The sequence below is a fragment of the Tupaia chinensis genome, unplaced genomic scaffold, assembly GCF_000334495.1.
Source record: "Tupaia chinensis unplaced genomic scaffold, TupChi_1.0 Scaffold000187_1, whole genome shotgun sequence".
Lineage (NCBI taxonomy): Eukaryota > Metazoa > Chordata > Mammalia > Scandentia > Tupaiidae > Tupaia > Tupaia belangeri.
Genome location: NW_006159662.1, coordinates 5,429,636 through 5,450,597, shown reverse-complemented (window position 1 = coordinate 5,450,597; position 20,962 = coordinate 5,429,636). Strand labels below are relative to the sequence as shown.

General features: G+C 38.7%; 1 protein-coding gene across 1 annotated transcript in view; it reads left to right on the top strand.

Annotated features, from left to right (window-relative positions):
* The window catches only part of TANC2 (tetratricopeptide repeat, ankyrin repeat and coiled-coil containing 2), a 351,092-nt gene that overhangs the window by 286,624 nt on the left and 43,506 nt on the right, over positions 1–20,962 (top strand). The window contains exons 12-14 of the mRNA XM_027771180.1: positions 65–231; positions 2,282–2,889; positions 15,955–16,063. Coding sequence (XP_027626981.1) covers positions 65–231; positions 2,282–2,889; positions 15,955–16,063 — 884 coding nt within the window. The remainder of the gene's footprint in view (positions 1–64; positions 232–2,281; positions 2,890–15,954; positions 16,064–20,962) is intronic.

The following is a 20,962-nucleotide window of genomic DNA, read 5'->3' as shown; positions in this document are numbered from 1 at the left end:
GACCCAGTAAGAATTCACTTATTCACCTGGTAATTATTAAGTAATATGTTTATTTCTATCTCAGAGAGAAAAATTCCAGATGAAGATCTCATTATTTTAATTGATGGATTAAATGAAGCAGAATTTCACAAACCGGATTATGGGGATACAATTGTATCATTTCTGAGTAAAATGATTGGAAAATTTCCTTCTTGGCTCAAGTTAATTGTAACAGTTAGGACCAGTTTACAGGTATGTATTTGTTTGCTTTTGAATCATAAATTATTTCCCTAGGAAAGAGCTTAAACTAAGTAAGTTCTAGTTCCTTCTTCCTTTAGCAATAACTCTTTCTAAACTTCTATATCCTAGTACATTAGCAAAATTCCCAAGGAGTATATTTGAGAGTAAAAGATATGATCTAGAAATAGCATGCTCTGTATATGACGTTTAGATTCCCGTTTTCACTATTCTGGATAAGGCTAGATAAAATTGCCATCACAATAGGAAAGCAAATAATAAGTTGAATAATAAACGTATACTAAATTTACAGGTAGTATTAGTTGCTCTGAAAAACAAGAGGATAGTATAAAGGGATAAATGGAGATGGAAGTTGTTTCAGTCTGTTAGATAGGAAGGACTCAACAAGGAGCCATAGAAAGTAATGAGATCTGATCTGCCTTTGTAAAAGATCTCTCTGTCTCCTGGCTGTGTAGATAATACAACACAGAGCATCAACACTAGAAGCAAACGTGCAGGTGGCTTAGACTAAAGTGGTAATGAAGAGACTCTGTGAAGCGGTCCTACTTGGACTATCTGTGAAGGAGAGTCAAAGGATTTGCTGCTGGGCTGAAAGTGAGTGTGAGCAAGAGAGAAGATTCGAGAATAAATCCTAGTTTTGGTTGAGCAAATGAGTGAATGCTGGTTTGAGGAAAAGAGAAAGATCACAGATACCTTCTAGTTTTGGTGGTAGGCTTTACGGTAATACCATTTATTGTGATAGGGAACAGAATTCAGTAGTTTTGATTTGGCTACATTTAATTTGTCAATGAAACACCCACGTGTAAATGTTATGTAAACAGAGCTATAAGATGGGCACTCAGGGAAGATGACTAAACTGGAAACATAAAGTTAGGCATCATCCATCTATAGATGACTAATAAAAAGTAAGAATGACTAGCAAAGAGAAACACAGAAATGTGAGCCCTCTGTGGACTAGAAAATGAAAGAGGAGCCAAAAAACAAACAAAAACAAAAACAAAAAACAGCTAGGTTAGAGTGGCCAGAATGCTAGGAGGGAAATGAAGGAAGCATGCTGTGGAAGCAAGCTGCAGAAAATGACTCCAAAAAAAGGGGACAGAGCACTGTGGTCAACTGTGTCTGTCACTGCGGAGAAACTGAGGAGGAGGAGAACTGAAACCGGCTGCTGGATTTGGCCAAGTGAAGGTTGCTGATAACCTTGACAAGACCCACGTCAGTAAAGATACAGTTCTTACTAACCTTCACGGGTGGGACTGAAACCTGCTTGGAACCAATGGAGGAGAGAATAGAAGAGAGAAATAACAAATAGAGAAAATTCTGTGAAGTTCTGCTAAAAATGGGAACAGAAATATAGGATAGCGGCTCCAAGGAAGAATGTGGAGTTGATACATGTGTTATCTAGCTGAGACGAAGAAATTAGTGCAGGAGAAAGAAGGTCCTTACAGGAGCAAAGTTCACAGTAAATGGAAAGGAGAGAATCCAGTGCTTGTAAGTCACCACAAGCCCTGCTGTCTTCCCCCAGAATAATTTCCAGGCAGAGCGCAAAGGTACCAAGCTCCCACTATTAAAAGTGTTTTCAGCTAAGGCATTTCCAGAAAGCCCACATTAAAGTGTAGTCATTTTATCAGCAGGATTAGAAATCCATAGCTCCTATTTTTGTCTGGCATTCTTTAAACCTTTATACATTTTTCTTACTAAATTATATTTTGACATTATGTCATGGTTTACATTGAGAAAAGTTACAACAAAATTATACAGCACTTTATTTTCTATTTATTTAGAAGTGTTATTTATAATATTGACCATTAAATCATTTCACAAGTACGCTTTATGAAGACTCAAAAAATTATCTTGTCTCAGTACTAGGAAAAATTGTATTCTTCCTATGCAACTACTTTGTTTTAATCTACGAGTGCTAATACTCGATCATGTTCCCCTCTTTCTTTGGTCGCTCAGAAATTTATGGGCCCCATAGTTTATCAGAGTTAGGGGAAACTGAAGGTCTTTCTGTCTCTCTCTCTTTCTCTTTCTCCACCTCTTTTAGGAAATTACCAAGCTGCTGCCTTTCCATAGGATTTTTCTGGATCGACTAGAAGAGAATGAAGCCATAGACCAGGACCTGCAGGCTTACATCCTGCACCGGATACACAGCAGCTCAGAGATCCAGAATAACATTTCACTTAATGGCAAAATGGACAATACTACATTTGGCAAGCTCAGTTCTCATCTCAAGACCCTCAGTCAAGGGTCCTACCTATACCTGAAACTCACATTTGACCTCATAGAGAAAGGCTATCTAGTATTAAAGAGCTCTAGCTACAAAGTAGTTCCTGTTTCGCTCTCTGAGGTTTACTTACTCCAGTGCAATATGAAGTTCCCAACCCAGTCTTCCTTTGACCGGGTGATGCCTCTCCTGAATGTGGCAGTGGCCTCTCTCCACCCGCTGACTGATGAACATATCTTCCAGGCCATCAATGCTGGGAGCATTGAAGGCACACTAGAATGGGAGGATTTTCAGCAGAGAATGGAGAACCTTTCCATGTTCCTAATCAAACGCAGAGACATGACTCGGATGTTTGTACATCCTTCTTTTCGAGAATGGCTTATCTGGAGAGAAGAAGGGGAGAAAACCAAATTTCTCTGTGATCCCAGGTAAGAAAAAGATGTGTGATAAGCAATTCTGAACCTATTTTGTATTTATTGCATGGAGCAACAGGAAAGTATTGAGAACATTGAACAGTTCACATAGAGGAAGTATCAACTCTTTCTTCTCAAGGCAAGGCTAGAATAAAGTTTGCTCATTTATTTTCCCACCATGTTATTTCCTTAAGAATCAACATCTGGGGGCCAGCAAGCAACATGGTAGTTAAGGTGCTAGACTACCACATGGACAACTATGGTTCAATTTCCAGACCTAGTGACTTTCTCACTTTCTTTCTCTCTCTGTCTCTCTCTTTCAAGTGAGCACACGTGCCCTATAGCAAATTTTAAAATAATAATAATTAAATTGATTCTTTAAAAAAAAAAAGAAAAAGAATCAACATCTGAGAGCTAACAGGTAGTGTGGTGGTTAAGGTGCTAGATTCCCACATGGCCAACTGAGGTTAAAGTCCCAAACCCAACAACTTCAAGATCACACCAGGCATGTGTGCATCCATGCCCAAAAGTCCCAAGAGGAGCGCAAAGGAAAAGAGATTTTGGTATGACCATCCTCCCTGGGGAGAGATTTCTCACATTCCCTTTCTCTGTCTGCCAAGTGTGTGCACCCTATGACAAAAACCTAAAGAAGAGAAAAGAAAAGAAAGAATCAACATCTACATAGATATTTAGAATACTGTCTCATGTTTCCGTTTTCCTAAATAATATTCACTGACCCCCACAAAGGGTCACAGGCTATAATTAATTTAGCCATTTAGTAGACTTCCTCAGTATTATTCAGACATGAAGAAAGAATTGATGTATTGTGCATCTCTCCTCTTAGAGCAGAATCATTTAAAAATTGTTACTGCCCTTTTAAAAGTCTTAACCATCAGTAAAGTCACCAGTGACTAACCTCATAAAGATCCAGCCAGTGCTAAGATTTATATTGGAAAATAAAGTCTTAAGCTCTATAGCTGAAAAAGACGAAGAGACTAACCGTTCTTTTTTTGTGTTTTTATTTTAGTTTTTTTTTTAACCACTTAACAGACCAACCTTTCTAGCCACTCTGCCTTTATATAAATAAGGCTTCATTATCACAATTTTGCTCTAATGACCTTAAGGTGCTGAATCACTTGTCCAAAAACATAAAGTTAGTAGGTGGAAGAAGGGAGGAGAAACTAAAGTAGGGACCCCAAATACGTGGTGTATACTACCACGCCCCCCTCCTGCACCATGGCAGACAGCACTGATTCACCCCAGCACTCTTCCTTGACGAGTCTGACCCTGACTTGAAAATCTTTCCCAACTCAACAAACCATACTAGATATGAAACTATTTCCTATTCTGTTGTAAAAACTCGTTCTCTGGCATCCTAGTGCTATGTGCTTTCTGCTCCTCAGTATTACCCTTTTAGAGGATTATTCCTTTAATAAAGTTGGTGTTTTCAAGAAAAGAAACTGATTTCCTGAAATCAGAGAAAACAACAACATAGCTGGCAAACGCAGAACTTCTACTGACTGGAAAAAAAGATGGGCAAGTTTTGACTATGACTCATGAAACTCTGACCAGGCTGGGGTTTTATTACCCTTGGGACCACATTGTTCACCAGGCTTATTAGAGGCAACTGTGCTTGTGGGCATGCTGCTCAGCCTACTTCATGCTGATTCATTAGAAAATTTGTATCAGCTTCTGATTAATTCATTAAGCTAGGCAATAGATTTTGTGGTATTTTTCCTGAAAGGGAAACTTTTTAAAAGTAACATGCTGTAGTGGAAAGAATATGAACTTTTGGGTCTGTATATAAATCCTCTCTCTTCCAGGGACTGTGAAAAAAGTTATATAATGTTTCTGAGACTGTTTTCTCATCTACATAAAAGCAATAAGAATGCCATCTTCCAAGAGTTGGTGAGAATTAAGTGAGGTCTTGTTCTGTAATGCCTAGAGTACAGGGTGCAAAGATCGTGTTCAAGGGATATTCTTTCCTCCCCTTCCTTTGCAGTAGGTGACCTTCAGTGTACTTTAAATCCTCTGGCCAAGTGGTTGGGCAGCCACAGTCTTCTGCTGTTAATTGGGGGGGGGGGGGGGGGGGAAAACACAAATTGTTGTGTTTGAAGTGGGGGGGGGGGGGGCAAAAAGCATAGAAAAACTGAGTGTGAGTTTCTTCTACCCATTGTATGGCATTCCCAAAAGATTTTTCCTGTAAGTCCTCTAGTACTACTGCCAATGCTTAATCCAAAAAAGTTGGCAACAAACATATTTAAGGAAAAGAGACTAATCTAGAATTGCCTAATAAATACTTTAAGATCAGTTCCCAAAGAAACTTTGCTAGGAGCTGCTTGCCTACTATCCTGGGACATCTCAGATTGAAAGCTAATGCCTGAGGCAGTCAGATTCCCACTGAGTTAATATCATCCTTACAACAGTTAAAATCCTCAGGGACTCTCAAAGGAGAAAAAATGTTTTTTATACAACCATATTATGGCTATACAGGCTTCCCTTCTTAACTTTGTTTATAAACCAGGAGTATTGCAGCAACAGGCTGATATACTGAAATGAGAACAAACACTTAAAACCTCAAATGCTGTATAGTCTGTTCCCCCGTGACTGAATAACACGATGCTGCAGGATCATTATATTTCACTTAAAGGGAGAGAGTAGAATTGTAAACTGGGCCAGGTCTTATCAAAAAGGCTTTCTTAGATTTCATTTCAGTTGAAATTCAGTCCCCCAACACAGCACTGGCTGGCACCAACCTTATTACTAAAGTATTGATCTCACAGCTTGTGACTCCCTGGGTCAATGAGATGGAAATTCACTAAGAATTTAATGTTACTGGCCATAGGCTCATCTTTCAGACACTGCTGTGGTTGCTTTCCATTTCAGGCAAGTCTGATTAGCAGGACTTGGCAAGGTTTGTCTTTGTGGCCTTGAGCCTTCACTTCCCACACATTGTGTCCCTCTCTCTCCACCTTCTCTCTTGAGCATCTAATGCATTTCCATAGAACAGGGGAGACTGACTCAGTGCCTCTGAAATCACACCAGGTAAGCCTGTACCTGCCGTGTGTACATGGTATAGAGAGCAGTACAACATCCTTACCTCTTCTTGTCTGTTTTCCTGGCTTTCAGCACTCAGTTGTTCACCCATAATTTGTTGACCTTATCAGGGAATTAGACTTGGATGAAAATATTCTACTCATGCCAAAAGTAGTTATTCGTCATCAGAAATAGACCACACGGTAGTGCAGCCTCCGTCTGAGCTGATGGGAGTCCGTAATCTGAAGATGATACTTGAAAAAGGAAATAGTGTTGAAAAAGGAAGTAGCAGAGCCAGAGATCAGTGCTACCACTGAACTTAATTTTTCTTTATTATAAATATCTGCCTATTGTCTCAGGATCTGGGCAGAGAATTGACATCCCAGAAATAATGACCAGATAATACTGCATAGAAATACAATTGTCACAGAAACAAAAGAGTTCTAGATCTGTCTTTTCTTGGTAACAGAATGGGGTGTGTATGTTTCAAACTGTAAGCCAAGAGTCACTGAACAATCTTTTAAGACATCAAAATATCTAAAGTTTTAAGATTTGCATCCAAGGTGTCTGGTTTTTGTGTCATGCCCCATGAAGCACTTACAGACCTTAGTCTTTACCACCTGCTGTGGCTTTCTGTTTCCTGCTATTCATCATTGTCATACTTCCATCATAACCAATCTTAATCTGTCCTATGTTTTAGTCCCTTGGGTGCTCAGATATCAGATTATCCACTAATTTAATAAACTAATCCCTGCTGTTATGCTAATGGTAACAAGGTAGAAAACCCATTTAAGGCAACTTGTCTATTTTAAATAAAGCACTTAAAAGAAATCCTCACTTGCCTTTGTTATCAAACCTGTTAATAACTTCGAGAGTTGAAATGTGAGATTGAGCAAGTAGCCACTTTGGGATATGCAGCCTTCTGGTGTTGTCTAATTGCTGCTTACTATTTCTCCACAACTTTAGGCTAGCCCTGAATAAATCTCCACTTTTTTTTGTTTCTTTTCCTAAGTTTTCATGATCTCTAGACTCCCTTAGGAATAGCTCTCAAATTAACATTTTGATATATATACATACAAAGGAGACTTCAAAAAGTTTGTGGGGGACAAAGAAGAAGCAGTTTATTTTGATTTAAGAAAAAAAGAATTGAAATGCATTCATAGTTTTTTATAATGTGTATTTTTCATAAACTCTTTGAAAATCCCCTCCGCATATATATGACTGACAAAGAGATTAAGAGACTTCAGCTACCTTCTTTTTAACCATTTAACTATTTGACTAAAACAGAGGAAGCTTATTGTGAACTCTATATGAGTATCAAACTTAATATTCATTATAGAATGAGGCTGTGATATAGAAACCTCATTCAATTTGGTCTGATTTCCTCAGACTAAGAATAGCAAATCATATCGTGAGTGGAAAGGGAGGAAAACTACACAAATCCTACCTCTACCTATGAGGATAGTAGAGTATTGGCTTGATTCTTTTTTTTTCCTTAGAGAGGTTTTTGCTATAGGGTACATGCGCTCACCAGACAGACAGACAGAGACAGAGAGACAGAAAGCTAGAAATCACCCCCTGGGGGGAGATGGCCATGCCGCAATTCCTTCTCCATTCTCCTCTCTGGATCTTGGGCACGCATGCACACGTGCCCTGCGTGAGTTTAAGCCACCAGGTCCGGGACTCGAACCACAGTTGACTACATGGGAGTCCAGCAACATAGCCATTACACTAACTGCTGATCCCTTGACTTGATTCTTTGTGACCAGAGTTAATTGCTTATAATAAATGGTTTATGGGTATTTTTCTTAATTTATTTGGCCATGTTAGTTGGTGAGTTATACATTGGAAACCTGATGCTCCAAAGTCTAACCATAAAGTAAAGTGTCAAAGAAGTAGTTCATGTAAGGAAAACTAGAGGGCATCCTTCCCAAAATGCAAATCACTGTGCCAGGGGCCTGTACATTCCAGCTTCTTGTAAATGTCTGACTCTCAAATGATCACTGAATGGGGTGTTAGGGCTTGTGGTGGTTTTGTTTATTCTGTTGTTGTTTTTTTTTTTTAATCCAAACATCCTGTAAGCCAAATGACAACCTTTACCCTCATTGAAGCACAAATTCAAGGTCACTGTTGCTGATAGCCATGGCAGGCTCTCATAACAAACCCTTTAACTGGGGTATGGGTTTTACTTTCTAAAAGCATTAGAAAAGAATTCAGCAGTGATAGAGCTTGGGAAGAAACAAAATGGCTCTTGGAGCAAAATCAGCCCTTAAGACATTTGGAAGAGTTAGTGAAGAGAAGGTAGGTGTACCAGATGTCTTTTATCAAATGCATCGCTGATAATAGATGATCTTCCCTTCTTGGAAATTCTGTATCTTTCATTTATTTTCAGGGTATAGATCTCTGTCACTCTGAATTCTGTTCTATCTGAATCAGTCTTCTGGTTTTGTCATTTGGTTGCATGGTTTCCAGGGAGAGATTTAATTGATATGTAGTATTAATGAGGATTTATCTTATGTGCCAATTAATATTTTTTTCTTATTATCTAATCCTGTTTCTAACCTCCCCTCCTCCCATTGGCATCAAGAATACATAAGAGACTCAACACTAAATTATTACATTAGTTACCCAACATAATGGTTTTGTGGTATGATGCCAGAGAGAAATTACATGAAATTTAACTTGTACTTTGGAACATGGGGGGAAGGGTAGGCTTCAAAAAAGTTCATGGAAAAATATGTACTGGAAATGCTATGCATGGATTTCATATTTTTTGGCACCAAAATAAATTCATTTTTTAAAATACACATCCCCAGTTTGCCTGTTCATGACTGTCCTTCAAATTTACAAATCACAGGATCTAGACCTTTTCATTAAATAAGCAAACTATTTGTATCTTTAAAACTGTCAGATTGTCAGAAGATGGGCTGTAACATTTTCTTTTTCCTTTCCAAATCCAAATCTAAATTTGAAAAAAAAAAAAAAGCTGGAAATCAGAATTCTTCTCTAAACTCAGATAAAACTGAGAACTACTTATTCTTACTGTAATAAAAACTCACTAGAAAATTGCTTAGCCAATATATATTCAGAGAAACCATGTTGTTTATAAGATGGAGAGAGCATCATTTTCTGACTTAAAAAGCATAAAAATGCTTAGCATTTACAGAAGAGCCAACTAATGAAAACACAGAAGGAACTCATATTCCTTATTGTTTGATTTTGCTACAAGAAGATATTAGTGCCTTATGTATTTGAGCTTTTTTTATAAGCTGAGTATGTTCAAACACTGGTTAAGATTATTTCACTTAAATATAAAATTAAGATGTAGGGCACATAATTAAAGGAAATTTTTGAAACAAAAGTATCAAAGAAAATAGAGGCTAATTTGCCTTATTAATTAGTCTCCAAAGTAAAGCTGACTGAATCAAAAGATAGGAATCCCACAGGATTTCCTAGGTTGTCAACTGAAGATTAATGGCATAGCAATCAGAAGGAGTTATTGCCAGCTTAGTGGAACGTGACAACACATTTTCTTTTTGTGAGTAGAACAATTCACTCAGCCATCTCTAGAGACTTTCAAAAGCAGACAGATCTCCACAGTTAGTAAAATCAACACTAACAACCTTCTATCCCCTCAACTGTAAGAATCCACAGCTGTGAGACATGTATTTACTGTAGTCATCAACATATCCAGTTGGTTCTGCCACTCAGATTTTATCCATTTATTTCATCTCTGTTGACCACAGCCTGGGTTCTCACATGGATTCCATTAGCCTCCTAATTGGTCTCCCTTCTTGCCCTTTTCCAATTCCTTCTCCACTAGCAGCCAGAGTGACTTTTTTTTAAGACACAAATCAGACCATGTAACCTCATCCTGAAAATCCTTCAATGACTTCTTCTTATGATTAGTATAAAACAAAGCTAGATGCTTCAAAGCCCTGGATTTATAGGATTTATAGAGATGGTTTCTATCTACTGCTCTCAATTGAGCACATTTATTCTTCCTCTTATTCACAATTTCTTGCCAATTACCAGAACTTGCTCTTTCCCACCTCTGGGCCTTTGCATTTAAAAATTCCCTCCATCTGGTCCTCACTTTCCTTGACTCATCGTGTAGCAAGATCTCTCTCCTTCATATCTCAGTTTAAATGCCACCTCCTCAGAGAGATGTCTGCTTGTCACCTTATCTAAGTAAGTCTTTCCAGGTTTTTCTCTTAATCCTTTCTTAACATTTTCACATCCTTTCTAATATTTATCACAATGTATTAATGTATCATATGTGAATACTTATTTATTGTCTATGTCTCCCTATGGAATATGAATATGCTCAGTGGAGACAAGAATTTTTTTCTATCTTACTCATCTTTGTCTTCCTAATGATTAGTAAGCACACAGTAATTTTTAAATGATTAGTTAACAAGCGAGCAAAGGAACAATTAGTGTTACTAATTTTAAATTCCTAACTTAAAATATTTGAGAAATTCCTCTCTCAACTCAACAGATTGTGTCTCTGGTCACCCTGTACCTTCTACCATGCCTCAGGAAGACATGCATTTCAGCAAGCATTCTGTGAGCATGTATTCAGTGATACAGTCAAGTCTCTATGTTTAGAACTACGAGCAATACAAATGTAAATAGATCTGTCCACCAGGACTTACAGGTTAGTGCTTTTAGCAGACACATTTATAACTAACTTAATTCAAGGCAGTGTTATGCTAGAGGCACAGAAAAAGAACAGAGGGACTCAGAGAAGGAAGAGTAATGAATCTTTGTATGCTCACTGCTGCTGTTTCAAACTGCGACAGTTAGCATCATAGTTCTTCTGCTTCATGAAGCCCTCCAACTGCCTCAAGACTTCTTTGTCAGGACAGAGAACAGGTATCCATTTTCCTAGGACCAGTGATATGTGAACAGAACAAAGAAGCAGTAGGAAGATGTGAGGCAGAGTGGAAGAAAGTAAATTCTTGTCCATAGTCTGTGTTTACAAGAAATAGTATTCTACTTCTTCTACAGAGGTGCATCTTGGGCATACTTTACTTATAATTACTCTTATCAGGTTTTTGCATTTCTACACTGTATGTGAAATAGTAACACAAGGTGAATAGAAATGTATTTTGAACTTCACTTCCATAGGAAAGTCATGAAAAGAATATGGCAAAGCAGTTACTGACTGATAAGCTAAAGATGGAGAAAAGAACTTTTTTCAAAGCCATATGTGGGTATCATTTGCTGAAAATGGATAGCATCAAGCAGACTGTAAGGCAGCAGCCACTAAAGTTTAACTGTAGGCAGAAATTTTAAGATGAGAAGTGAGAAAGATCATGATTGCCAATCTATTCACAATAGTTGAGTCATATTCACACTCAGTACACAGTCCACAAGTGGCAACGGAAATACCAGTAATCTCAAGGCTAAATTGAGTAGTGAATTGAAAAGCAGATCTGTAAGTCCTTGCGTTGCTCTTCCTCATATGCATCTTCTTTATTCATTTATGACCCATTTATTGAGCTGCTGCTCTTTTACATCAAAATCTGTACTCCTAGAGAAACTTAGGTGAATAAGAGATCCCCTGACACTAAACATTACTCTCTAAAAGGAGGTCAGACAAACAGCAACCAATGATAGTGCCATGGAGCAAAGCATTGTAGTGAACAGAGAGGGAAATGCTTTGCAGAAGAGGTCATGTTCAAGTTCAGCCTTGAAGGATGAGCTAAATTCCATTATACATGTAGACATAGAAGGGCACTGTGGATAAAGAGAAGGTAATGACAAGAGTAAAAGCAGGGAGGGGTGTGCAGGTGTGAAATGCCTTTGGGGAATGGTGAAAAGCTATGATGAGAGATTAAGGTTTATGGTCACACAAAGAGAATGATAGGCTTCATGAGGAAAAGAGCCTTGAATGCCATTTTTAAGACTTTTCAATTTCTTCTGTAGATAATAAGGAGCCTCTATAACTTTTTTTTGAGGAGGAAGAAACAATGATCAGATAACTCTGATGATGTGAAAGATAGCTCTAACAAGTAGTAAATGGAAGATAGATTGAAGAAGAAAAGAAATGGTAGGTTAGGATACTAGAGAGGAGACTTCTAGTATTGTCCAGGTTAGACATGCCAAGACCCATAATGTTAATACAAAGATGGATATGTGGGTGAGAGACAGTTTTGAGATACCTAAAAGCACTTGGTCATTTTGTGTGTATGCATATTAAGGATGGAAGGATCAAAAATGATTTCAAAGTTTATCTTGAATGATGAAAGATAATATGCTTTTAACCAGTGTGGAATATTCTGAATGGAGGAAGAAAATTAGGCTCATAGGGAGAAGGTGAGGCCTATTTTGGACATGCTTGTAATGAATTGACTCCTAGGAAAGATGCATCCATACGTACTTCCGTTACCTAGGAGTACATCTGTAAAAACATGCCTTCTATCTTCAGTAGAGTCCATTAGGAAGGCTGACATGAAAACAGTGTCCTGCAGTGGGTGTTGTAACGGACATGTGCACTCACTGGAGAGGGCTGGGGTGGGTAGAGTGAGAAATCATCCCCTAAAGGGGATGGCCACCGTGCAATTTCTTCTCTTCCATTCCCCTTTTAGGACTTTGGGCATGCACACACATTTGCCTGCTGTGATTTTCAAGCCACCAGATCTAAGACTCCAACCACAAAGTTGGCCATAATGGATATGTATACCAAGTAAAACAGGAATCTTGGGAAAGAATTCCTGAGTCTATTAAGGGGGGCCAGGGAATGCGGCATAGAGGAAATAGTGTGAATTGAGACTTGAAGAATGAGGAATAGTTTACCTGAGGAACTGAACAGCAAGGAGAATTCTGGGCAAAGGGAAAGCTTGTTTGAAACCCTAAAAGTAAATTACTCTGTGTAGAATTAAAAATGCAAATAAGGCAGTAAAAGTAAACCAACAGACAAGGGGCAAATAATGGGAAGCCTTCGAATCCCATGCTAAGGAATTTAGATTATGTATCAAAGGAAATATGAAATCACTGAAGAATTGTGAGCATAATTTTGATCACATTTCTACAATGTGGATTACTGGAATGGTTCAGGAAGCAGGTAATGGAGCAGAGAACAGGGAGAATAACACTCTTGCAATTATCCAGGTTAGAAAATGTAAAGAGGAGGGAAAAACCTTTAGGTTTTACACCTGAGTGGTTAGAAATATTTATTTAAAATAAAGAGGTTTTAAGGATATTTGGTTTTAAGAGAAAGCTTCAACTTCAAAAAGTAAGTTTCATTTGACAGTGGTGGAAGTCAAAAGATCCAGGATGCAGTTAGAGAAGCAAAACTAAATCTCAGTTTGTGATGTCGCTGTGGGGACCATTCACACTGAGGGGAAAATGGAAACCAGAGACTAGATGAGGGCTACCTGGGACAAAAAAGTAAATAAATAAGGGATAGGCAAAGAAGTTATTGGGTTGTTGGAAAAGTTATGACATGTTTTAGTATAAAAAAAAAAAAACCTTAGAAAAATGTGTCATAACTTTTCCAACACCCTAATATATCACTGAAGGACTTGGGAGGAAAAGTACCAGGGTAGTGTCACAGGTGTGAGGAGACAGTTTCAAGAAGAAAGGCAGTTAATGCTGGAAGGGAAAGAAAAAAGACCAAAGGCTAAGGAAAAAAAAAAAAAAAAACACTTAACTGAGAGGCTCCTGGTGACCTTGGAGAATGGTGAGGCTAATCGAGTGGAATATGGTTCAGGAATGAGTAAGTGCTGACTAAAGTAAGTACAGTCATCCCTCCATCTCTGAGGGAGATTGGCTCCAGGACCCTCCATGAATACCAAAATCTACATATGCTCAAGTCCCTTGTATAAAATGATGAATTCGCTTATAATTTACTAATATCCTCCTGTATAGCTTAGTCATCTCTAGATTACTTCTAAGTAATCTTAGCATCAGATATAAACAAAAAGAAAAATACATGAATTCTCATTAGTGGCCTAAAGCATAGAGAGTGGATCCGAGACTATATTCAGGAGTTCTGGCTGCTATTGTGCAGCCATAGATAAGTCACTTACAAAGTAATTCTTGGGACCAGCAAGTGGTATAATGGTTAAGGGTGCTGGACTCCCACATGGCTGACCGTGGTTTGAGTCCCAGACCTGGTGGCTCGCTTTCTCACTCCCCTCCCCTGCTCCCGCCCCACTCTCATTCTTGCTCTCGCTCTGCCCCTCTCTGGTCAAATTAAGCAAGTAAGTAAATAAATAAATAAATAAAGCTAAATAAAATAATTCTTTTTAAAAATAATAATAATTCTTACACCAGGGAGGCAACATAATTCCATTCTTAATAGCTAGATAGAATTTTAAGACATTGAAAATAGAACATTTTGTAAATGTTCCTTATACTATCTAACTTTCCTATGCTTTATTTTTTCTTTTTTTAAAGATTATTTTTATTTGACTTTATTTATTAATTGTTTTAATTTGACTAGAGAAAAAGAGAGAGAGAAAGTCAGAAAGCAAGTCGCCAGGTCTGATACTCAAACTGCAGCCATGTGGGAGTCCAACGTCTTCAACCACCATGCCATCTGCCGGCCCCTCCCATATGCTTTAATATAATAACTTGTCAACTGAACTGAGCTTTCTTTAATACCCAATATTTTCTTATAAAAAAATTATAGAGCATTTTTCTATGTTGGACACTGTGGAGGATATATGTAATTCAGATTTCTTTCAAATATATAAGCAGAAATACAACCCTATGTACACACACACACACACATATGTATACATACACTAACACTTAAAGAAGTATATCATTAGGATCTTTGAACTGGGAGAAAGAGATAACTCCAAATTAAGTAGATAAAACAAGAAAGAAATTTACTTCCTATCACAAGAAGTCCAAACTTAGGGCAGCTTCAGATGATATGCAGTCAGGACTCAGGCTCCACTCCTCTGTAGTTCTTTCAGCCTTGCCCTCCTGTTGGCTTTGTAATCAGGCCAGCTGACCACGTGATTTACAAGAGGGCTCAGCTCAGGCAGGTCTAGGCATCCTGGGCAGATGAGTCAATAGTCGAGATGGAATAAAGAGCTTTCTCTTTCATAAACAGGTTGGCAAGGGGAAATGGGAGAATAAATGCCATCAAGAAACTCACTCATAGGGGAGACAGCATATGACAGTGCAGTAAATTCCAAACTAGAAGTATATGCCGTCTATACTGGTGGCCCCAAGATGGAAGTACCCCATGCTTAGCTGGAGGGAAAGGAGAGCATCCTGGTAGAGGTTGATTAGAGAAGTCTCCATTTGGGGACATGTTGGGTTTGAGGTACTGTGAGAACCTCCAAATGGAATAATCTCCTAGATGGTTGGAAGTATACTGGTCTAAGGCTGAGAAGTCTGGGTAGAGAGAAAAAGATGCAGTACATAAGTAGCGGCCACGGCTCTGAAGATGGGTGAGCTAATTCAGATGCAGGACAGAATAGAATAGTACCAAGAGTGAGATCTTGAGGGACACTAACATTTCAGCATGGGTGAAATACAGTTGCTGAGAGAGATTAAAAATGAAAATATTTTTGTGCCATCTGTGTGTAGGATGGGTGTAAGCCAACTAGAAATGGCATTCTGTGATATTCATACATGTGATTCTGGTAAAGGACTGATAAAAGCTAGGAACCTTTCAGTACCTGTTATAGTTGAATGACACAGAGTTTTACTAGAGATTATGTCTGGAGCTGAACAGACCCCACTGAAAGCAAAACTGGGACATTAAAATTTCTAAAATGGGGCAGGCTCCATGACACAGTGCTGCTCAAGAGAAGGTGGATCCCACACGGCAATCGCAATTCAGTTCCCCAACCCAGACAGCTTGAAACACACGCAGCATGTGAGCAAGTGCCCAGAGTCCACAGACTAGAAAACTGAAGAAAGGGAACTGCAGCATGATCTCCTGTGGAGGGTGCTCCTTCCCATATCTGTCTGTCTGTCTGTCTGTCTGTCTCTCACATGTACATGCTTTATCATCATGAACAAAGAAAAAAATTTTTTGATTTCTAAAATGAATCTCTTTTTTCTTTGCAGGAGTGGTCACACGTTACTTGCCTTCTGGTTTTCCCGCCAAGAGGGGAAACTGAACCGACAGCAGACTATTGAACTGGGACATCACATTCTCAAAGCACACATATTTAAGGTAACTAGGGAAGTTGGAGCCTTTTTTTCCTTCATCTCTAGCAAACTTTCCTTAATACTGTATATGAAACTACTGTTATTTCAGGACTGTTCTTGTTTTCTGGTTTTATTTATTTATTTATTTTTGTTTTTGAGAGATTTTTTTGCTATAGGGCACGTGCACTCACCAGAGAAACGGTGACAGAAAGTGAGAAATCAACCCCCAAGGGAGATGGTCTCACCACAGTCCCTTCTCCACTCTCGGGATTTTGAGCACTCCTGCACGTGCACTTGGCCTGAGTATTAAGCCACCGGGTCTAATCCCTGCCTTCTGAAATTATTTTGCTGCAAAGTTGATCTACCTACTTTGAAATGTATAGTCTGTTCCATGCTAGGCCTTTAGAAAGAGAACTCTTGAGGGACCAGCAGGTGGCATGGTGGTTAAGGCACTGGACACTCGCACATGGCCAACCAGGGTTCAAGTCCTGAATCTGGTGGCTTGTTTTCTCACTTCCTCTCTCTCTCACTCTCACCCTCTGTCTCTCTCTGGTCAATTTAAAAAATAAATGAATGAGGGACCAGCAGCTAGCATAATGGCTATGTTGCTGGACTCCCACGTAGTCAACCACGGTTCACGTCCCGGACCCAGTGGCTTAAAACTCAGGCCGGGCGCGTGTGCGTGCATGCCCAAGACCCCGCGAGGAGAAGGGATTGCGGCATGGCCATCCCCCCGGGGGAGTGATTTCTCGCTTTCTGTCTCTCTGTCTCTCTCTCTCTGTCTGGCGAGCACACGTGCCCTATAGCAAAAACCTCTCCAAAATTAAAAATAAATAACACACAGAAGTAAAGGAGGAAACTTATCCTGATTTTTCTAGCCCAGAATTTGTGATTGGTTCTGATAGTTTTGATCCCTCTAGTATCTCTAGTTATTTTCTTGCCTCAGAATTAATAAATATAGCTAACTTTATAAAAAAATTATTTGTTGTGATTTTTAAGCCACCAGGTCAGGGATTCTAACCCTGGTCAGCCATGTGAGATTGTAGCCACTTCACCACCACACACCTGCTGGCCTAGTACAGCTATCTTTTTTTTTCTTTTTTTTTTAAAGAGATTTTTGCTATAGGGCGCGTGCGCTCGCCAGACAGACCGAGAGAGACAGAGAGACAGAAAACGAGAAATCACCCCCTAGAGGGGATGGCCACGCCGCAATCCCTTCTCCTCCATTCTCCTCTCGGGATCTTGGGCACGTACACACACGCGCCCGGCGTAAGTTTTAAGCCACCAGGTCTGGGACACTAACCACGGTCGACTTCATGGGAGTCCAGCAACATAGCCATTACGCCAACTGCTGGTCCCCCAGTATAGCTATCTTAAACAGTTCTCTGGGTTAGTCTTCCCCCAAAGGATTCTATTAAAAGATACAACAGTTGTCTTCAGAGAAAAAAGATGGCATTAAGGGCAACTCTAAGAGTCTAGCAATTTCTTCCCACTATATAAACACACAGCTAGAGAAGCATGTTCATCAGGTAGACAGAAGTGATACCCACAGTGGTAAGTTCTTTATTTCAATCATAACTTATAAATCACTGTACTGGAAATGACATTACTCAGTGACCTAACTTAGTAGGAGCAGAGTAACACGTAAGGTATCTCTTTCCAGTTTGAAACAGACCGAAAATGTCTACTGTTTCCATAGACCATTATGCTCCAGTTGCATGGAAAAGTAACTTTGAGTGTTTATGCTTTAGTGTCACCATCTGCCTGGGTTCAGATGCAAAGATAAAGTTGATACCTGTCTTTGCTGTACTATAAAATAAACCCTACATTAACACAGAAGTAACACAAAGCTTCATTTGACTAAGTGTGAGTTGGTCCAACATGTAGAGATCTGCATTTATACCATACACTCCTGTCATGAGCACAGTTTTATCTCATGCTGATGCAGACACGTTTGCCTAAGAAAAGACTGGCTCTAAGTGTGATTCAGACCATAATACTCGGGTGTATAGTGTATGGTGATGACACAGTCACTAGAAGGAAAAGGAAGACTTGCATTATGGTTTTCTTGGTACTACAGGTAACAGAATCTCTTAAATGCAGAGCACTCCCTTTGATGGACTGTAGCTTCCCCCCACCTGCTAAAATTCTTAGTCTGTATCGGCTGAGGGTCATGAAAAGACAAAGACAGACTTTATGGTTATAACCAGTTCCACTAATAACTTTTCTAGTAACTAATAACTTCTAATCAGCAGTGGCATGCAGTCCAATTAATATTTCTTTCCAATTAATTTTAGATTTCCCTTGTTTTAGTTTTGTTCATGAAAAATTACATATGATATTATTAACTTCTAAATTATGAGAAGGTTGGAAGTCTATAATTCTGGATGTTTGGCTGGCTATTTTGTTTTTAACTGCTTTATTGAGCTGTAATTTGTATGCCATAAAATTTACCTGTTTTAGATATACATGTCAATTATTTTAGTTTAATTACAAAGTTGTGTAGCTATCACCCTAAAAAATAAGTTTCAGGGCCAGCAGGTGCCATGGAGGATAAGGCTGCTGGAACCCACATGGTCAACTGTGTGGTTTGAGTCCCAGAACTGGCAGCTTGAAAAACAAGTGGGCATATGTGTGTGTGTGTGCCCAAAAATCCCGAGAGGAGAATGGTGAAGGGATTGAGGTGTGACCATTCTCTTGGGGAGAGGAGTGATATATCTCTCTCTGGCAAGCATACATGCATTATAGCAAAGTAATAAAAATAAATTTCATGCGCATTTAAAGTCATTCTTCAATCTACTTTTGTATTTATAGATTTGAGTTCTTTGTGCATTCCATGTAAATGGATTCATGTATGTGATCTTCTGTGTGTCTTTTTTTTTTAAAAATTGCTTAATTTTATTATTTTTTTTATTTTGTATAGAGCACACATGCTCACCAGAAAAAGAGAGTGAGAGAGAAAGTGAGAAAGCAAGCCACCAGGTCTAAGACTCAAACCGTAGTTGGCCACATGGGAGTCTGGCACCTTAACCACCATGCCACCTGCTACTCCCTTGTTTGTCTTCTTTCATACTGATTTCATATATCAGTGTTTTTTGAAAGCATATACAGCATATATAAATTCTTTACCCCTTTTTACTGCCAAATAAATTTTCATTTTGTGAATATACCACATTTTATTTGTTCTTTCACAATTGGACATTTGGGTTGTTTCCACTTTTTGGTTATTATGGATAATGCTATGAACATTAGCATGCAGATTTTTCCACTTTTAATTTTTTAAATAAAATTAGCTACTTTAAAGTGAATAACTTAGTAACATTTAGTACATTCACAATGTTAATATACAGGTTCGTGTGTTGGGTGTATGTTTTCAGTTCCCTGAGGTTTATATTACCAAAATGTAGAATTGCTAGGTCATGTAGTAACTCTTTAACATTTTCAGGAATTACAAATCTTTTTCCTGAAGTGGCTATAACATTTTACAATGCCACCAGCATTGTGTGTGAGTTCCTTCTTTACACCTTCACCACCACTTGTTAGAAATTATCTGTTGTCTTTATTTTGATCATTTTAGTGGATACAAAATGTATTTCTCTGTAATCTTGATTTGCATTTCTCTACTAACTCACATCATTTTGAGTACTTGGAATTCTTTTGCAATCCTCTAATTGCCTTTTTGTTTTGTTTTTGTTTTTAATCTAAGAAAGCAGGATGTCTGTAAATTATTGCCAGAGATATTTCTATCTAGTTTGTAATGCATGCTATTTCCACTTGGTTGACTGTAGTCACTGAAAGGAGTTTGGAGTATTCACATAATTAACTCTCTAAATTCTACCCTCTAAATTTCTTTTTTTGTCAATTCTTTAACTGATTTTTTTTTCCTTTTTAAATTTTTGCCATAGGGCACATGCAGTCACTGGGGAGAGACAGAGACAGAGAGAGAGAGAGAATATGAGAAATCACCCCCCTGTGTGTGGGGTGGGGGGGGGAAGTGATGACCACACCACAGTCCCTCCTCTTCCATTCTCCTCTTGGAATTTTGGGCACATATGCACATGTGCCCATTGTGATTTTCAAGCTATGGGGTCCAGGCAGTCAGCCATGTGGGAGTCCAGCACCCTAACCATGCCATCCGCTGACCCTAATCTGATAACATTTCTTACCAGAACAGAACTATTGGCAAAGAGAAAAGGTGCCATAACTAGAAGAAAGATTGGGCATGGGAGTGCATGTCTAGACTCACAGTAGAAAAAAGATCCTTGGGCATCAATCAGAAGGCATGAGTTCAAAGGCAAATTCTGTCACTTAACTCAAGCAGTCTTAGTTTTCTCATCTGTAAAGTAGTACCAATAATTCTCAGAATCATTATGAGGATTGTAGATATAAGATATGTAAGAAAAGGTTCATTATAAAATGCAAAGTACTAGACATATATGTGACATACATTTTTATGCTCAAAATTAGTAATTACCTCTTTCCTGAATATAATACTCAATGACGAACATAAATTCCAGATTGTAATACCACTGTCACTTTAGAGGTTTCCTAGCATCCTCTACAGTAATGGTTTGCACATAGGCTGTCACAACCCTTAACTCTGCCATTGTAGCTCAGAAGCAGCCAGAGACAATACAAAATGAATGGCTGTATTCCAATACAATTTGATTTACCAAAACAAGGGGAAGGCTGGATGTAGCCACTGGCCATAATTCGCCTACCCTTTCTCTTCAATGAAAAGAACCATTGCCTTTGTTTACCGGTATCCTTTGACTGTAACCCAAAATGGCCATGTGAAATGGTCAGATAAGAGCAGTAATAGTCTATTTGAGGCAGTGGGATATCTGCAAGTGGATAACCGATGATATCTTTGTAAATAATTCTCCTTAAAGAAGTTCATTAGTTATGACAAGGTTTGTTTTTA